Source organism: Myotis yumanensis, unplaced genomic scaffold (genome assembly GCF_028538775.1).
Source record: "Myotis yumanensis isolate MYYU_CA2020_CCGP unplaced genomic scaffold, mMyoYum1.0.hap1 SCAF_3, whole genome shotgun sequence".
In the NCBI taxonomy this organism is placed as follows: Eukaryota; Metazoa; Chordata; class Mammalia; order Chiroptera; family Vespertilionidae; genus Myotis; species Myotis yumanensis.
Window position 1 is genome coordinate 108458333 of NW_027223754.1, and position 20050 is coordinate 108478382.

Sequence of the window (20050 nt, forward strand, 5' to 3'; positions counted from 1 at the left end):
GGAAGGAGACTTAAGGCATATGGAAGACATAAAGTGAAGATCTGAACAGCATAGCTTTGGAGATCTGGAAGGTCGGCTACTGAGGTCCTGGTCCAAAGTCAACATCCCATACTGCCCTCAGGTGTCATCTCACAGGGTTGAGCACTTCCATTCTTGCAGCACAACAGGGACCCTGAGGTACGCTATTTTCCGGGAGAAACTATAAACAGATTCTCAGATGGTCACTATATTAAGTGGTTTTGGAACAAGGGCTCATCTTTTCCCCCTACCATGGGTTAGGCAGGCGCCACCCCAATTGAAGACTCCCTTGTTAGGGCCTCAGGCATAGGGTAGCTGTGGAGCTAGGGGGAGGCATGCTTTTGCACTCCCAACCACAGCCCTGTGCCACCCCTAACAAAGAGCTGCCTTGAGTTACATTCCCAAATACTGCTGGCAACAGCCTGCCAAGTGCAGTTCCACATGGGTAATAAAGCGTGCAACTCAGAACTGGGACATTTGGCATGATTCCTTTAGAGTTTCACATCAGGCAGAGCACTGCCAAGCTAGGAGAAGGTAAGCAGCTAGCTCCCCTCCCAAGGGCCAAGGGCCCACATCATCCCAATTAAAGGGCAGATTTGATTTTCACCCCCAAATCCTGCTGGCCCCATCCTGCTAAGCTCATATCTGCAGGGGGAAAGGAGTGCAACTAAGAATTGGGGCATTTGTCATGACCCCTCAGAGCCCTCTGTCAGGCTCTCTGGCAATGCACTGCAAAGCTAGAAAAAGGTGAATAGCTATCTCCCCTCCCATGGGCCAGTACCACCCCCAGTAGAGGATTGCTTTGATCTGCTCCTCCAAGTCCTTCAGGGAGGAAGGGAGCAAGGAGCATAACTAGGAGCAAACAGGAACCGGGAGTTTTGGAATGCAGATCAGTTGGAATCTCTGAAGGCATGGCTGCAGAGCCAGCAAGACTACGAATGTAAGACTGACTTGGTTTGTTTTCAAAAGCCCAGTTGGCCCCATCCTGCTAGGCTCAGTTTTGAGGGGGAAGGAGGGTCTGCTCAGAGCTCGGACATTCAGAGTGCATTTACCTCAGAGGATCCAGTGAAGGGCTTGAGCAGGGAGGACTATAGAGCTTCATGGCACAGTTGGTGCCACCCCCAAAAGAAGGCTTTCTTAATCTATTTGCCCAAGTCCCAATGAACCTGTATTGTCTTACTGAGCTTGCTCCTGCAGTGAGGTCAGCTAGCTATATCCAACCTGAACCTGTGGTGTACTCCTCCTGGGGAAGTCAGAGTTGGAGACCCACACAGAGTGTGAATGGTATGGTTCTAGAGTAGGTGCCACATTCTCCCCGTTGAATGCCAGACCACACTGCCCCAAACTAGGGGACCTACTAACCCTGTCTGCCTGACCTGTTTGCCCCAACCTACCAAGCCTGAGCCCAACTTTATTGATCTCACCCCAGCTCAGAGCTCCAGGAAGTAGAACCAACTACACAGATTGGCCCCTCCCACAGACACCCAGGTCCAGTTTATGCAGACACAAACATTGAATGGTGTGGAAGCTCCAGACAGGTAGCCCAAAACCGGTTACACACAATGTCTGACAGTGACCTGTATCTGAACTGCACCCAAATGAACCCAGAACCAACATACCTAGTGGTGAGCTTCAGACCTCACCAGAGCTTGACCCAACCACCCACACAAGCAACACACCCAAAGGAAGAATCTGGCAGGCACCAGACCCTGCTGGAAACAACTCCACCTCAAGGGGCAGCCCCTACACAACATCTCATATATGGCAATCAAAGTTTACCCTTATAGCCACCCAACCTGAAGGGATAACTGCACCCACAAAAGGGCCAATAGCATTCATCATAACACAACTAAATAGGGGATGCACATAACCCACAGAAAACATTTCTGGAGCACAGAGCACATATCAAATGGAAGATTGTGCCACTGAGCCCAAAAAGACACCTCGAGGTTGCACCTGCACAGAAGCTTGCATGCCATAGTCAGATTGTGCCTTAGCCAGCCAGCCTGAGAGTCAATCCCACCCAGGAATGGGCCAAGAGCAATCAAGACCCAATTATAACAGAAAGACCCACATAACCCGTACAAGGGACATTCCTAGAGTATCCAACTCAGAAGCACAAGGAGACTGCACCATTGGGACCCACAAGACACATTATATAAGGCCACCCCACAAAGACTGAGAGGCATAGCAGTGCTATCTAATACAAAGAAAAAAAACACACAAAGATACAGCTAAAATGGGGAGACAAAGAAACAATCCCCAAATTAAAGAAAAGTAAGACTCCAGAAAAAGAGCTAAATGAAATGGGGGCAAGCAATTTATCAGATATAGAGTTCAAAGTAATGATTATAAAAATGCTCAAACAATTTAATGAGAACTACAAGGCACTTAGTGGGAAATGCTGAGCAGCCATGGTGAGCCAAGAACCATGCTAATTGTTTCATAGACACCACTTCCTCTATCCTTATAACAACATTGCCATGTGGCTTCATCAGCCCCTTCTCCTAGACTACCAAAATTTGTGCAGCTAGTGGGAAATAGAGATAGGATTTTGAGCCTTGTATTCCCACAAGTCTATGCTTTAACTCCAAGTCCAATCAGTTCAGAATGCAAGTATGGGCTTGACTACTCCATCAAAACATAGCAAACTGAAAATCAACTTTAAGGATAGAGAAAGCAGGGCGGGGGGGGGGGGGGGGGGGGCGGAGACACAATAAAAGTCAATAGAAAAATATCTGAAACAAAGTAATTCATATGGAAAAAGGATGGATGGAAGGAGAGGGGGGGAGGTATGGATGGAGGAGAGGGAAAGAGAGAGGAAGGAGGGAAGAAAGGAGGGAAGGGAAGGAATGGAAGGAAGGGAAAGGGAAAGGAAAGGACCAGGAGAATAGAAAGAAACCTAGAGCTAAGAGTGAACAGCAACTATGTGAGAATATACAGTGCAAAGTGGCAGGTGAATAGGCAAAAAATCACTCCAAGGCAAACATAGGATACCCGACAGGGACAGGGGTGTCTTTGGAATGACCTTTGCAAGTCTGTTCTTGGAGTACTTCATTGAGCTTTGAGCACTTCATCACAAATGAAAAGCAAATCATATTGGATTTCAATGAAGAAATACAACAGCACACACAAAAAGAGATTAAGAAAGGAGGGGATCAAGTTATGTCAGGATTTGAAGCATTTACAGAGAGGGCAAAGTAAGATAGCTCTGTGTGTGTCTCTCCCACTTAATGCTTTAACCTTTTAGTCCTTAGGAGAGCCATCTGTGGCAGGTGTGTTAGGAATGCAGATGTTTTTCTCAGCACCTGTTGGTATGCTGCTGAGGCCACCAGGTCAACAGATTGACAAAAGATTTTTGCACAAGTGTAAATCAGTCCCTGGCATGTGGGAGGTTGGGAGGAGATGGCCAGACCACTGCAAAAACTGCCCCCAGGGGAGTTAGTCCCACTTGCTTCCACTGGGGCTCAAGGGCACCTCTCAAGCCAGGATATAGAGCAACTTAGCAGCACCATCCTTGATGGCAAATGACAATGACAAGGGAGGTACCCTCCCAATGTCAGCAGTGTAGACTCCAGCAGCAGCTGGGAAAAAGAGAAGCAAGACAGGACCATAGAAGGGGAGCAGAAGTAAAGACAACATATTCAGGAAACATCTAGCAACCTATGTTTCCAAACCCTGCAGCAAAGCGGCCTTTTCTCCTGAGAATATCTACCTATTTTCCTGTATCTCCTCTGTGAATAATCCTGACATTCTCTTCCACCCCCCAGAACTTAGTTCCTTTCTCCAAGCCTTTTTTATATAATAATCCTATCTAATAAAAGAGAAACATGGTAATTAGCCATAACTTCGCTACCCTTCCCATTGACTAATCAGCGATATATGCAAACTAACTGCCAGCCAAGATGGCGGCCAGCAGCCAGGCAGCTTGAAGCGAACAGGAGGCTTGCTTGCTTCAGTGATGGAGGAAGCCAACATTCCCCGCCTGCCGCTGCTGGGCTCTGAGCTTGCAGTTTAAGAAACATTGTTGCAATTATAGAAGCTAAAAAAAACCAGAAACCTGCTTTCAGCCAGCCGGGCCTCAGAGCTGGAGTTGAAACAGTGTTTCGATTATAGAACCCAAACAAACCAGATACCTGCTTTTAGCAGCCGAGGTCTCAGAGCTGGAGCCGAGCCTCAGAGAGAAAGCTGGCTCTCAGTTCCAGTGACAGCCATAGAAGGTAAATAAATCCCAGAATAAAAGAAAAAAGGACAGGTTGGGAGCTTCAGTTGCCTGCCAGACTGAAAACAGCCCTCAGCCCCTCACCCAGACTGGCCAGGCACCCCAGGGGGGACCCCCACCCTGAAGGGGGTGTGACCAGCTGCAAACAGCCATCATCCCCTCATCCAGTCTGGCCAGGCACCCCAGTGGGGCCCCCTACCCTGAAGGGGGTATGACCAGCTGCAAACAGCCATCATCCCCTCACCCAGGCTGGCCAGGCACCCCAGTGGGGACCCCCACCTTGAAGGGGGTGTGACCAGCTGCAAACAGCCATCATCCCCTCACCCAGGCTAGCCAGGCACCCAAGTGGGACCCCCACCCTGATCCAGGACACCCTTCAGGGCAAACCAGCCGGCCCCCATCCATGCACCAGGCCTCTATCCTATATAGTAAAAGGGTACTATGCCTCCCAGCACCGGGATCAGTGGAGCAGCAAGGCCTCCCAGCACTGGGATCAGCGGAGCCGCGAGGCCTCCTTGCCCCTGGAGCAGCGTGACAGGGGGCAGAGCTCAAACCCCCTAATCGCCCTGCAGCTCTGTGTGTAACAGGGGGCGGGGCCACAACCTCCCTATCCGCCCTGCTCTGTTCGTGACAGGGGAAGGCGCCCCAACCCCCTGATCGGCCCTGCTCTGTGCCTGATAGGGGGGAGCTCCCCAACCCTCTGATCAGCCCTGCTCTGTGTGTGACAGGGTGTGGTGCCCCAATCCCCCCCATGGGCCCTGCTCTGTGTGTGACGGGGTGGAGCCACAACCTCCCCATCGGCCCTGCCCTGAGTGTGACAGGGGGGAGTGCCCCAACCCCTGATCGGCCCTGCTCTGTGGGTGACAGGGGGTGGCGCCCCAAACCCCTGATGGGCCCTGCTCTGTGTGTGACAGGGTACGGAGCCCCAACCCCCCTGATGGGCCCTGGTCTGTGCGTGACAGGGGATAGCGTCCCAACCCCCTGATCAGCCCGTGCTCTGTGCGTGACAGGGGGTGGCGCAGCAACCTCCCCATCGACCCTGCCTTGAGTGTGACAGGGGGCGGCGCCCCAACCTCCCAATCGGCCCTGCTCTGAGCCCAACCAGGGGCTGCACCTAGGGATTGGGCCTGCCCTCTGCCACCCAGGAGCGGGCCTAAGCCAGCACGTTGTTATCTCCCGAGGGGTCCCAGACTGTGAGAAGGCACAAGTGGGGCTGAGGGACCCCCCCCACCAGTGCACAAATTTTTGTGCACTGAGCCTCTAGTTCTATTATAATATTTATCATACCAAATTATAATTTTTGGTTTGCCTATCTAACTCCCCAACAAAGTTGCAAGTTCTTCTTGAATCAGTTCTAGGATCACCCACATGAGGAGGTATCATTTACATTTATAGGTTCAGTCATTTACGTTATCACGGTAGTTCTGTTCTACAGAGTAGCCATGAACACAGAATTAGAGAATACCGAACCACTTGTTCCTGAGGGAAAAACAGGGTTAGGTTCCTGCCAGCCTCTCAGCATAACATTTTTTCCAATAATCAACATATAACCCTGTTTTATGTGTGTTTCTGTTTAAGTTAATGTTGTTGATTCAAGTTAATGTTGTTGTTATTATCCTATATAATAAAGAGGTAATGTGCAAATTGACCATCATTCCAACACACAAAGATGGCCGCCCCCATGTGGACACAAGATGACCAGCAGGGGAGGGCAGTTGTGGGGGACCAGGCCTGCAGGGGAGGGCAGTTGGGGGCAACCAGGCCAGCAGGGAAGAGCAGTTAGGGGCGACCAGGCCTGCAGGGGAGGGCAGTTAGGGGTGACCGGGCTGGCAGGGGAGGGCAGTTGGGGGCAATTGGGCCGGCAGGGAAGGGCAGTTAGGGGAGACCAGGCTGGCAAGGGAGGGCAGTTAGGGGTAACCAGTCCACAGCAGGGGAGGGCAGTTGGGGGAGACCAGGCCTGCAGGGGAGAATAGTTAGGAGTGACCAGGCCGGCAGGGGAGGGCAGTTAGGGGCAATGAGGCCAGCAGGGGAGCAGTTAGGCATCAATCAGGCTGGCAGGGAAGTGGTTACGGGGTGATCAGGCTGGCAGGCAGAAGCAGTTAGGGGCAATCAGGATGGCAAGCAGGTGAGCAGTTGGGAGCCAGCAGTCCTGGATTGTGAGAGGGATGTCCGATTGCCCATTTAGGCCCGATCCCAGGATTGGGCCTAAACCAGTCGGACATCCCTCGAGGGGTCCCAGATTGGAGAAGGTGAAGGCTGGGCTGAGGGACACACACATACCCCTGCATGAATTTCGTGCACCGGGCCTCTAGTGTAACAATAAACTCACAGCCAATAGCACTGTAACCTGTGCCTGAACGAAACTTGTCTAACACATGCATTTGCCCCATAAGACACATCATTGCTTCCTTGCTTTCAGGAACACTAGACAGCACTCAATACAATGTGTGGGGGCATTTTAAAACACAAAATCACCAATAAAACACAAAAATGTCAAAAACGTGTCACTAACTAGATCCTGAAAAGAACACCTTTTTACAGTGAGAGCTGGAACAAGAAGGCAGAGGTTGCCTTGATGGACCTCAGCTGGGAGGGTACCCACCAGGTGACTACAAGGCGACTCATTTCTTGCTTGTCTGTGCATGTTTGCAAATGATCACAGAAGTGCCATAAGGAATAATTTTAGGATTACAAGCAAATTTTAGCAAGTAAATAAATTGGCAAATATGCAATCTACAAATAATGAAAATCAACTGTATTTCCAGCACCTGGCACATGATGGTAAGAGGTGATATCAATAATGCTTGTGGACTTTGTGAAAGCTAGCAAGCATCAGTGTGCAAGTGAGTAAATGGAAGAGTGAGTGAGTGGAAGAGTGACTGAGTGTGTGAATGGAATAGTGAGTGTGCAAGTGAGTGAATGGAAGACTGAGTGAGTGACTGGAAGAGTGATTGAGTGTGTGAATGGAATAGTGACTGAGTGTGTGAGTGAAGTAAAGACTGGGTGTTCAAGTGAGTGAACAAGCACATGGTTATGAAATGGAAGCATAAATGAGTGACAGAGCACCTCCTGGCTCTTGATCAGGCTCCCAATAGCATTAATGGGAGAAACTGGGAGATAGGTCTCCCTGAGAGAAGCAGGAAGCTCTGCAACTAAAGACCCATGAAAGAGGCTGAGCTGAGGAGCAAGTGCAGGCTCTGTGTGACCCACAGTCTGTTCTGGGAAAAGCGGCATCCTAAGAGGTGAGGTGAAGGTAGGTGAGGGAAAGTGGTCCCAGAGCTCTGGAGTGCAGAAGATCAGAAGGGGCAGAAGCAGGGAACACTGGGAGGCAAGGAGCCAAGGTTTGTTTTCCCCAATGTCATTTTCTACTGGTGGTCCTCACATCTCAACTTAGAAATTCACTCGATGTCGTGGGTGCAGCAAGGCTCAGGGTAGGAAACCAGGGGTCTGCACAGTCAGTAAACTTTATAAAGGAAACATCACCTCACAGACATGCTGCTCTTTCCAAATGTATATCTGACCTGCTCTGTAACCACTTAAAAACATTAATGAATTCTTAGGAGTTTTTGTCATAAGGCATTTTTTCAATCAAAAGACATAAGTACAAATACTATCATGTGGGACTCCCTGCCACTTTTTATCAAAAAGGAAGCCTTATATACAAAATGATCAGGAACTACTCTGGTCTCCTTTTCTAGCATCAAATACCTATTTGTAAATTAGGTGTTTGTAAGCCACAATCTACCTGGTCCTCTTTTTACAGAAAACAAGAAATAGGTAATCTGGAATCCCACTGACAATACAGTGACACCTTCAATATTTATTAAGTGCTAAATGCATGCAAGACATGGTTTAAGTCCATGCAAGACATGGTTTAGCTTCCATGGGAAACTAAAGTGACCACAACCCTACCTTTGCAGAATTCACACTTTATGAAATGGAATTCTATTAGGGACAGTGAAGAACTGTCCAGAGGAAGTTCTTCCACTGAATCAAGAACTTCCATTGGAAGAAACAGCTTTTATAGTGCCTTACTTGGGGCTTCCTGAAACCATTCTCTGAACTCTCCTTATCAGACAACTCTGACGGGGACTTCTGAGCACGCCGCAGTGTGGAACAAGGAAAATGACTACACCAAGGGCAGGAAGAAAGAAGTTAGGATCACGTGTAGAACTGTGCCCATCAGGAGGAAGATTCTGTTTGGGAATTCCTAAACCTAAAGAAGGACCATCCCTGAGCATGTTACCTGGTGCCCAGCACATACCCCTACCATGAAAGGGGATGATAGCCATCTACAGAGCCGTTAGCTATTAAAACTAAATCCTTTGCAGAGCCTGTAAGATCTGCAGACCTGTGCCCTATGATTTTGGCCATTACTGACCTGAACATTTTAAACACACCTCAGATAATCAGTAAATGTAGCTACCCTGCTAAACAACATAAACTTAATTAAAATTAAATAATAAGTACATATTTAAATGACTTCAACTAACTAGTGGCCAGCAGTAGAGATGCTAAGGACCAGTAAATGAACCACTAAATAATAACTAGAAAGAAAAATAATTGTTCCAAATCAGATCTGTGAAGGAAATACTAAAATCCTGTTATAATATGTGGTTAATTCTAGTTAAAAAAAATGTTATTCCCAAAAATGGATGCCCACTCTTATACGTGTATGTTGGACATGGTTTACTAATTCACCCAAGTTCAAATCATAATTTGTCACATACTATCTGGGTGACCTTGACTAAGTCACTAACCACTACATTCTCACTCTCCTCATCTCTAAAATAAGGACACTGTATGAAACAAAATCAAATAATATGGTAGAAGATACTCTTCTTAGGTGCTGCCCTCTTTATCATCAAAGATTAGTTGATCTTTTGAAAACATATGCAGTATAAGGCAATGCTCTGTCATCCAAAATCTGTGTTTAAAACCATTGTTTCCTGAGCATTCCTGCTTTCAAACAGACAAATGACCCTTTCCATTTCCTTTATATGAGTTACATTCTTTGGAGACTCTACGTAAAGGACATATCTGGATGTCTACCATCAAAATCATCTGAAATAACACACATCATGACAAACTGCTAAGTCTGGTGGTACATGCTATGTGTTATGGTGTCCTGTTTCATAAACACAGAGCTTATTCTGCTTGTTCAAAGTTCGCTCACAATTGCCACAGCAGAGCACCTAACGGAAACAATGCCTCCCATAAACCTCCAGGGTCAAGCTGCCACCTCCAGCACACCACAAACCCTCCTTGCTCGGACTTCCCACCACCACAATGTTTTCAAAACTGGCATCTTCAGATCCCAGGACCTATCCTGGGGGCTACAAGTATTCTACAAGAACATTTTCACTTTGTCTTCTCATTTCATGAAAAAATTAAGGGGTCATTTTAAGGCTATTCTAGACCTTCCAAATCAGTGGTTCTCAACCTTCCTAATGCTGTGACCATTTAATACAGTTCCTCATGTTGTGGTGACCCCCAACCATAAAATTATTTTCGTTGCTACTTCATAACTGTAACTTTGCTACTGTTATGAATCATAATGTAAATATCTGATATGCAGGATGTATTTTCATTGTTACAAATTGAACATAATTAAAGCATAGTGATTAATCACAAAAACATTATGTAATTATATATGTGTTTTCCGATGGCCTTAGGCGACCCCTGTGAAAGGGTCGTTCGACCCCCAAAGGGGTCGCGACCCACGGGTTGAGAACCGCTGTTTCAGATGGCCTCGTATTACCAGATACTGCCATCCAAGGGTGCAGTTGTGCTTAAAGTTACTTTCAGGGCTAATAGGAAAAGGAAATAACATATATGGAACATCAGTGAAGACCAGATGACCTCATCTGGCCTCCCAGTTATTGAATAGGAAGACATAGGGGAAAATGTCTTCCCAAGGTGCCAGGGGCTAGGTCTTCTGAGCTCAAGAGAAGATGGGCTGCCACATAAGAGCCACCCAACATTCAGAAGCATCTTAGCCTCAGTCAGATAACAACAGCCATCTCATTAAAACAATCATGCCAATTTGGCTTGTATCGGTTTTATAATTTAGTGTGGATTTTAATATATGTTTTGAATTGCCCTTATCAAAGGGGTATAAGGAGTTTGTACATATTTAAATAACCTAATAAAATCGTTTGAGTCAATATGGGATTCTAAGGATCTGAGATATGTTTTCCTCTTAAAGAGGTGGATACAGGTCTTCAATCTAGGACAGGTGGCTCTCCAGGGCCCCTCACCACTCTCCACATTGTGAAAACACCCCTCTAGTAGCTGGTGGCTCATGTACCTCTACTCAGTAAAGACAGCCACCCCAACTAATGGATTTACTTTTCTCTAAGACGATACATGTGGCAAATCCACCAAACTTCAGTTATGATTACATGAATTCACATAAACAGGGCCCAACTGCATCTCTGGAAATATAACCACCAAATCCTTTAGTAAACACTCACTTTACAAGCATCTCTGTCAGGATGGTGGCCAGGTTCTTACAAGAATTAGCTTAAGTCCCCACTGTGCCACCTACGAATTCTGGGCTTTGAGCAAGTCACTCAACCTCTCTTTGCTTTTTTAGTAGTTAAATAAGACAACTCCTATGGAAAAACTGGACTCTATAAGTGGACAATCACATACTAGGTCATGTATCAACACATGAAATTCAAATGTAGCATGACTCTGTGTGTGAGGGCCGTGATAGGCTGAGTAGTTGGGTCACTAAACCAGGTGCCAACTGCACAAATGTGCACCGCTGGGCCTTCAAGAAATGGAAAGATTATAGATACAGAGACTCTGACTCCAAAAAACACAGTCCAGTGGGAAATACGAAGGCATTAAAATTCTGGACAGAATGAAGCAAGTGCTATAAAAGGGATACAAACCAGGAATCTGTGTGTTGTCCTTGTATATCACTTTTGCAGAGTCCATGCTGTACTTTCTATATCATCACAATTTTAGTAATTGTGCTACCATTTTTTAATGAAAACATCAAATATCTTTCATTAAATGCCAGCTTTTTTAAGGAAATTAATTTTTCCTAGAGTTCTTTTTTAATTAGATATTTATCACAGTCAAGTATCTTGATAACACTCAGATAATTTGGAGTAAGATCCTAAAAATAACTATTTGAGCCTTACTTATAGTCTCTTTGATAACAACCAAAGTGGCAAATGTAAACATACTCTAATTCTTTAATCTTCTGGCCAAGTGTGTGTGTGTGTGTGTGTGTGAGAGAGAGAGAGAGAGAGAGAGAGAGAGAGAGAGAGAGAGAGAGGAGAGAGAGAGAGAGAGAGAGAGAAATCTAACACCCTCTCTAAACTTCACCAAGGCAGGATATCCTAATCTTTAAATTTAAGACTTATGTGCCCTAAATTGTCTGTCATTCCTTTTCTGAGACTCCTATACGTCCCTCAAGATCCAGTTTAAATGTAACCACCCAATTTCCCCAAATACTCTTCTGGGCACCCAAGACACCTGCATTTCTCTAATATAGTGCATTTCACATTGCACTGAACTACTAATAATCCTACCAGGTTTTAAGATATTTGTTGCAGTGTTATGCACTTAGAACATAATAGGTATAAATGTTTGTGAATAAATTAGCAAATGAATGAATGAATGATTAACATATGATACAATCTAATTCCACCCCAGAACTAGAATTATTCAAGTTTCCTCAAACCACACACCATGATACACAGCAATATACTTTTTCCTACTTCCACATTCTAACAGGAAACCAGAATCCTAGATGTACATTATTCTGAAGCAATATCACCCCATTCACTTCTGACCTTTTAAATCCATTCCTATAAACTTGAAAACAAAAGAACTACATAGATAAAAAGAGAAACAATCCAACTTTCAAAATACATTTTAAATTAATTTCTGCTACATTTACACATTCATTTACTTTATACAAGTGTCTGTTATTTCTCCAAATCTCCTCTTTACCTTCTTTAATAATGAGATCAATCTTTTCAAGTTTTCCTCGATATTTAGAAATAAAAATTCCACTTTAATTTACTAAGCTTTACACAACTTCGCAAAGGTGAAAATTCCTTAAGCTACAATTTTTGGTTTAATGTAGAATCATCGCCCATTTCTTTCCTTTCCTTCTCTGAATCTTATCACAATGAAATGAGATATTTGGGTCACTCCTCATTCCCAAGTGTGATGACCACAAGGCCAATGGACAATGTGGTCCTGGGCCATAGAAAAGCATTGCTATCACCCTCTCTCTACCCTTTACCTGCATCAGATACAGACCACAGAAAAAGCAACCTGGCTGCCCAGGGAGTTTTCCTCCCAGCTCTATGTGTAGGAGGGAAAAGAGCTCACTGCACAAACATTTCATGTGCACAGAGAACATCACAGGTCAGACAGACAAGACTCATGAGTGAACCTGAAAAAGCCAAACCATAAATTCTTGAGATGCAGAGTAGGAAGAGACATTCCAGACAGCTAAGTCATGCTTTTTGTTTTATACATCAGAGTGAACACCAGCATCTTGCTAGTGGCAGAGACAGAATGAGAGCCCATTCTGTTCCCATGCTCCCATCACTACACTTTTTTTGTCTCTAGGCTCAGCCATATCCCCCTGGGGCTGGACACATTATCACCTTCTGATCCAGCATGGCAATGGAACATAGCAATTCTTCCTTCCAGCAGAGTCCTAAGTACACACTAGCCATACAATGAGGTCCACACCTGTATGTTTAATGAAGCATAAAAAGAATCACAATGGTTCATTCATTTCAATCCAATATTCATATATTGAGCACCTATCATGTACAAGGGCCATGGCTATGTTAGGCAACATTAGTGAATACAGAAATACAATTAACTTCACTGGATATCATATCGTACTTGAGTGACCATGGAAATATAAACAGTGGTACAGGGACCCAAAGGAAAACACCAGAACTGCTAACCAGAATAACTGGGGTTCAAGTTAGAGGTGTAGTGAAGGTTTTGTAGAAGAGGCAATATTTTCATTGAATCTTAAAGAAAGAATGCTGCTTCATCAGATAGAGCAGAGAAGATAAAGACATGCCAGAGAAAGCAGTTAACTTAACCACACATACAAATAGAACAGTAAGTGGACAACTCAAAATACATGGGGAAAGAGGGCAAGAGATGGGACTGGCACAATATTTGTGATAATATTGATGGCATTGCTAAAGAATGCAGGCACTGGCATTTAAAAGCGAGCATTGGTCTGAGCTGAGAAGGACATTCATTTCTGGGTTTTGGAGGTAATTATCCCATTCCTGTGGAGAATGAATTGGAGATGAGAGAGGCAGGATGCACAGAAGCCATTTAAGATACTTTTCCACAAAGGAAACACTGTATGGAAATGTGTTCCTTTTCACACTTTTCCTCCAAGCCTGGAGACACACATGAGAAGGTATGCATTTCTCAAACACAGAAGGAAGAAGAGCTTTTTTTTAGCTTTTCTGGGATTGTCCCCTTTGCTGTGATAAGGATTGTCAACTAGTCCTATGGCTGTGGGGTAGTGGAGGTGAGAAGTCCACTCTTAGCCCTGCTCAGGGGCTCGCTCTAAACAAAGCAGTTGGAAGTCACAGAAAACTTACTACAATGGGATTCTCCAACTTCCTGCCTCTGGCCACCTTTTCACATACTCCTGTCACCGGTGTTCACTGAGGCTGGAGCCCTCACTCTGTCCCCAGTCTGTGCTACAGAGGGAGCCACACAGGCAGGAGGGCAGCTGAATGACAGGAGAGGAGGCCATCCAAAGAATCCAGAAGGAGAGACAAGGCTGAGCCCAGACAACAAATGGGAGGCTCCTGTGCTGAACACGAAGTTCCATCTGCTCCTTGTCAAACAGCAAACTGCAGGGGCTGTCACACAGCCATTTCATCTAAAAGATGAGTCATCTCTCTAAGGGGCAGGGGCTGTGATGGGGTATGCAAGGTGGTCCCCAGAGCAGGGGACAAATAGCCCAGCCTCTATTTGTGTTGACTCAGTCACTGCATCCTTAAAAAATGTTTACCTTAATTCATGTTTTATAAACTAATACTTATGAACTATATCTTATAAATACAACCTATAATAATAAAAGCGTAATATGCTAATTAGACCGGAGAGCCACCACCTTCCGGATGACCTTCTGGACGAAGCGGGAGCAGCCGCCGCGGCTGTGAGGGCCGAGACCCTTACACGAATTTAGTGTATCAGGCCTCTAGTTTTGAAATAATTTAATATGCATTATTGAAATCCATACTCAAAAACATTTTTGGTGGTGGTACATGATTTGAAAAGTTTGGAGATCGTTGTGATAAACCATAGTCTCACACAAAAAGTATTATATGGAGTTGAACTGTGACCAACTTAAATTCACATTATATGCCTAAAGGTGAAAAAAAAATTGAGGGAGGGACAAAAAGGAGAATGTCACTATATAGTTAAAAATTGAAAAATTTCCTTACATCTTATGTCTTCATACTGAAAGTATTAACAAAAATAATTTTGGAAATAAATAACTTTATCAAAACCAATAGCTGTGTTTAAAAAGCTAATCTCAATCCTATGCTTAAAAACATTTTAGCCCTAGCTGGTTTGGCTCAGTGTCAGCCTGTGGCCTGAAGGGTTCCAGGTTCAATTCCGGTCAAGGGCATGAAAAATAAATTAATTAATTAAAATAAAACCATTTCAAAAAAATCTATTCTCTCAAGGAAGCACTTTTTTTAAAAAGACTTAACTATCTAACAAAATCAACCAATCCTGATTCAAATTTTACAAAGGCAGGTAAAACACACAAGTGTCACTAAAAATGGTGTATGCTATATTCAAATTACATAATCCATAACTTATTGTCATCTGAAGTTTTAGAGTGAAAATTGGATACTATTTCCAACCCTAGTACACATATACACAAACACATTTACTAGTATGTGGCTAGGAAAGAAGCAATCTATAGAAAATATCTCCTGATTCTACATATATGCCCTTCATTCCTGTTACAGGGGACTCCAGAACCTCTCCATCCTCAGCTGTTAGTTTTCAACTTTTTGTAAATTCTAATCCAGGTTCTCATATGGCAGAGAATGGATTAAATTCCCATGTGACCACCAATAATGGCAGGTACCATAAATACTTCCCTGCCTCCCCCAAGCAGCTCACAGCCAATGAAGATAAGAAATGAGGAATAAAAAAAACCAAAATTCAATACTTGCAAATTATTATATTTATATTCTTACTCACATACAAGAATATCTGACAATAATTTCCATCTCCCTTCTGACTCCATAATGAAGATCTCATGTAGCTCAGAAAAAGGGCTTATATATCCTGCATGATCTATTTTTAGTTTTAATTACAATGCTTAGCAAAGCTTGGGAGAAAATAATTTCAATTCATTTAGAAAATAACTCCCATTCAATACAAGAAGATGAGATTTTTCACATGTAAATTTTATGTATTTGACATGAAAATGGTTTGGCATATGATAAAATATTTTCTTAGAAACTTTGGTCTATTGAAGATCCAGGGATGATATCTATTAATAAAAACAAAATGATTTGCCTCAAAAAAGTGTAAGAGCTCACACTCTCCTTCCCAACAGACTCGGTTTTATCGAGGCTACTATAACCCAGAAAAAGTGCATTCAAGCCAGTGTGAGACAGAAAGGCTGTGAAGTCTTCTCAGTACTTACTGATCCGTACAGCTCCCCCTTCTCATTCATGCCGAGGTAGAGTCCACTGTCCACGCCTCGAATGCTGACAAGGCCCACGGCTATACTGATAAATTCCAGAATGCCTACAAGACAATAGGCAGAAGGTGAAGGGCAGGTCAGAGCACAGAGCACTGCCCTGAGCCTCAGCATCACTAGAAGTTTCAAAGAGGACTGAGGTTAGCTCCCAACTGGGATAATCTCACAGTCATTAAGGAAGTGTCTTTTAGAACCACTGCTGAAGAGAATTGATTTTTATAATAATGATACAAAAATACTTATCAACGTGACACATAACATTTTAAAAATAAAAAGCTAGTATGTACATAGATATGCTGAGAAGTGATGGGACATAAACTAGTATACATATTCTAATTAACCTAAAATAATTTAATTGGAGAGAAAAACACCCAGTTTTCCTCCCAGATGACAAATGTGAAATTAAACATTTGTGTATGGGCATAGATAAAAAAAAATTATATTCAGAGAATGGTCTTATGTCCCTCAAAATAAGAGTATGAGGTGCTAAATTGATTGGTTTATACAGAAAGCTATCCAGCTCTCTACTGTATGTAGAGCTACATCTGAAACACTAAAATAGCCTACTCATATCCCAAATATTTCTGCTTAAACAAAGTATCTATTATTGCTATAGTTATCTAAGCCTCATAGGGATACTTAAGCAATTAAGATAACACAATATTCTGAAAAAAATGCAGATTCCAAAAATACTCTTGATTTTAAATAGTCATGGAATATTATATCCCAAAAACAAATCAACATAATTATCTTTTAGTTCCTTCTTTCTGCTTTCTTACCTCACTAAGAATAACAACACCTATGCTGGGCATAAACCCAGGATTTTATGGCTATACAACAACAGCTTCAATGTCTCTAACTATATTGTTGTTTTAATATGATTACCCAACAGGATATTTGGGACAATGCTAATATTACTCATGCTTAACAATTTACTCAATCTATAATAATAAAATTGTAATGTGCTAATTAAACCGGAAAGCCAAACGACCTTCTGGTCGAAGCCAGGGCTGCAAGGGCTGAGGCAAGCCGCCGCAGCTGCGAGGGCCAAGCCCCTTGCATGAATTTTGTGCATCACGCCTCTAGTTTCATGATAAAGTGCTAGACTTTGTAAAAGCCTTGCATTAATGTATACCAAATATTGGGTTTTCTAAAAAATCTTCAACTATTGAAAAATTTACTTACATCTTAGAATAACATTGGCCTATAGTTATGTGACTGACAAAAAAGAAATTATATGGATTTTTAAATAATTAATTTTCAACTCTCACAAAACAGACTGTGCTACAGTGAAAAGATGACATGACAGCCTGGTGATGTGGCTCAGTGGTTGAGCATTGACCTATGAACCAGGAGGTCATGTCTGGTTTGCAGGATCAGTCCCCAGTGTGGGGCATGCAGGAGGCAGCCAATCAATGATTCTCTCTCATCATTAATGTTTCTATCTCTTTCACCCTCTCACCTCCTCTCTGAAATCAATAAAAATATATTTAAAAAAAACACAAAGAAGACATGACAAATACATGGTGATGAAGGGAGACAAGACTTTGGGTGAGGAGTACACAGTGGAGTATATGGATGATGTTATTATAAATTGTACAGCTAAAAGTTATAGAAAGTTATTAATCAACGTCACCCCAATAAATTTAATTTTAAAACAAAACACATGGAGGAGACAAAATGGCGGTGAAATAGGCAGACGTGTCCCAAGCCTTGTCCCAGAGCAGATATAAGGAGCAACTAAATCGAATAACATCCACCCCGAATTGGCAAAGTAGACACAGCTGGTGAGACAATTCGCAGCCGAGAAGGGCAGAGGACACCTGGAGAACAGTAAAATCAGGGATCTGGGCTGGAAAGAATTACGAGACCTCCAAGCCCAGAGGGTCAGAAGGAAGCTGCATGGCACCAAGGCCGTGTCCCTTAGGACAGGCGTAACATCTAACTGTGGAAAGGAAGTCCACAGGGCTGCTGGCGACAGGGGATTCTAAATCTAAGCCCACAGCCACGAGAGGCTGAGCCCAGAGGCGGCAGCCGGAACAACTGCCCAAGCCGAGCTGTGCTGGGGTGGGGGGAGGTGCTCACAGTGGCGCAGCTCTTTCCCTTCTGGTCTTTGCTTTTATTCGCTAAACCCAGTTCATAGGACCTTTCAAATACAAACACTCACCTGTGGCTGAGGTTCGGACTTGTGGAGTCTAGGGAGGGGAGCAGCTTGGGGATAGGTGGCCGGGAGTCTGGTACTGAGACATACCTGACAAGCTGGACCTAGGTAGCCATTTTCTCCTGAAGAGATAGCCCCTGCCTGCAGTCTCCAGGCCCCCAATACAGCCACAACCAGACTACACCCTGAGTGCTACAAAGGATACCAAAAAAAAAAAAAATCTGAATAGTACCTGAGAGCCCTCAGGGACTGGCCTGAAGAGAGGCCATTCAGTCCTGGAAAGCCATACGACAACCTCCCCAACTATAGCCCTGTCAGAAACAGCCGCTTGAGAGATTAAGATTAAAAGCAGACAGACAGGCAAAGTGGGCTGATTAATCCCGCCTGCTGGCAGTCAAGGCTGTGGAGTTAGACACAAACAGAGGAGCAGTGGACCGCTTAGAACTTCAACAATCTAACAGGAAACTGAGAAGTGGCAGACAGTACAGAAGAGTGAGATCTTAAACCAGCCCCCATGGGACATTAAAACTCAGCGGAAAGGAACAACACTCACTTTTTCATTTTTACTAGTATTTTATTTTATTTTATTATTTTGTTATCTTTCTCTATTTTCTGTATTTCCTTTTTTGTTTCTTTATTTTGATTTCTTCTTGCATTATTTTTTCATCATCCTATTCTATTTTCCTATTTTTTTATTTTCATTTTCTTCATTTTATCCTATTTTTAATGAATTCTTTTGGTTTTTTTTTCTTCTTTCTCTTTCTTCTTATCCACTCATCCTCTTCCTACTTCCTCTATACTGAACTGAGGTCCTCCCCCTATTCATCCAATTCCTTAACCTTACTTTCTATATATAAGCTCAGCCTCTACAGATTCTGCCCCCACCCTCTTTTCTAGGTGTTTGATATTTGCATTTTTTTGTTCATCTCTTTGTTCTGTGGTGTTTTCTCCAATACACACACACACACACACACACACACACACACACACACTCTATAGGCCCGGTGCACAAAATTCGTGCAAGGGGGGATGAGGTTCCCTCAGCCTGGACTGCACCCTCTCACAATCTGGGAACCCTTGGGGGGTTCCAACTGTCAGTTTAGAATTCCAACTGTCTAAACCGGCAGTCATACATCCCTCTCGCAATCTGGGACCACTAGCTCCTAACTGCTCGCCTGCCTGCCTTATCACTCCTAACCACTCACCTGCCTGCCTGATCGCCCCTAACCGCCTCAGCCTCTGGCCCCTGCTGCCACGGCTTCATCCAAAAGGATGTCCGGAATGATGTCCGGAAAGTCATTCAGCTGTCCGGTCTTATTAGCATATTACACTTTTATTATTATAGATTTTTTCCCTCTTTCTTCCTTTCTCTTTTTTTTCTTTTCTCTCTTACCATTTTTTCTCTCCTTGATATCATTTGTGCTCTCTTTTCTCTCCTCTAATTCTCTTTTCTCTGGTGGTCACCTATATTGGGGTAATCAGTGTTGTGAGTACATTCTTCTTTTGTTCCCTTTGTGTAGTGTCTTGTCGAGTTGCATTTTTTACTGTTTGGTCAATATGGTAGAGAGCAAGCCACATAACCAGACACCCGGAGAGGAGACTCCATCCACAAACGGGTCAGAAACACTCCAGACCCAAATACAGAGGCAGGAAGATGGCGACAGTGAGGGAGAGAGCATGAGTGAGTGAGGAAGAGAAACAGGAGTGTGTGGACGTGTGGGGCCTGTGTGTGTGCATGTGAGTGAGGGACTGTTAGATCCCGCAGGACCTACGTGGGCAGGCAGACCGGGCTCGCCTAGCCAGGCAGCCTCTGCTACCATTGCGAACAGTTCCGGGGCGGCTGGCTCTACTGCAGAGGCTGCGCCTTCCTAAAGGGGAGAGCTGCTGTGACTGG

The 20050-nt window shown here is 44.0% G+C and overlaps 1 protein-coding gene across 1 annotated transcript in view; it reads right to left on the reverse strand.

The window, feature by feature from the left end:
• FGF9 (fibroblast growth factor 9) overlaps nt 1-20050 on the reverse strand; it is a 63832-nt gene that overhangs the window by 25650 nt on the left and 18132 nt on the right. The window contains exon 2 of the mRNA XM_070409298.1: nt 15939-16042. Within this exon, the coding sequence (XP_070265399.1) occupies nt 15939-16042 (104 nt within the window). The remainder of the gene's footprint in view (nt 1-15938; nt 16043-20050) is intronic.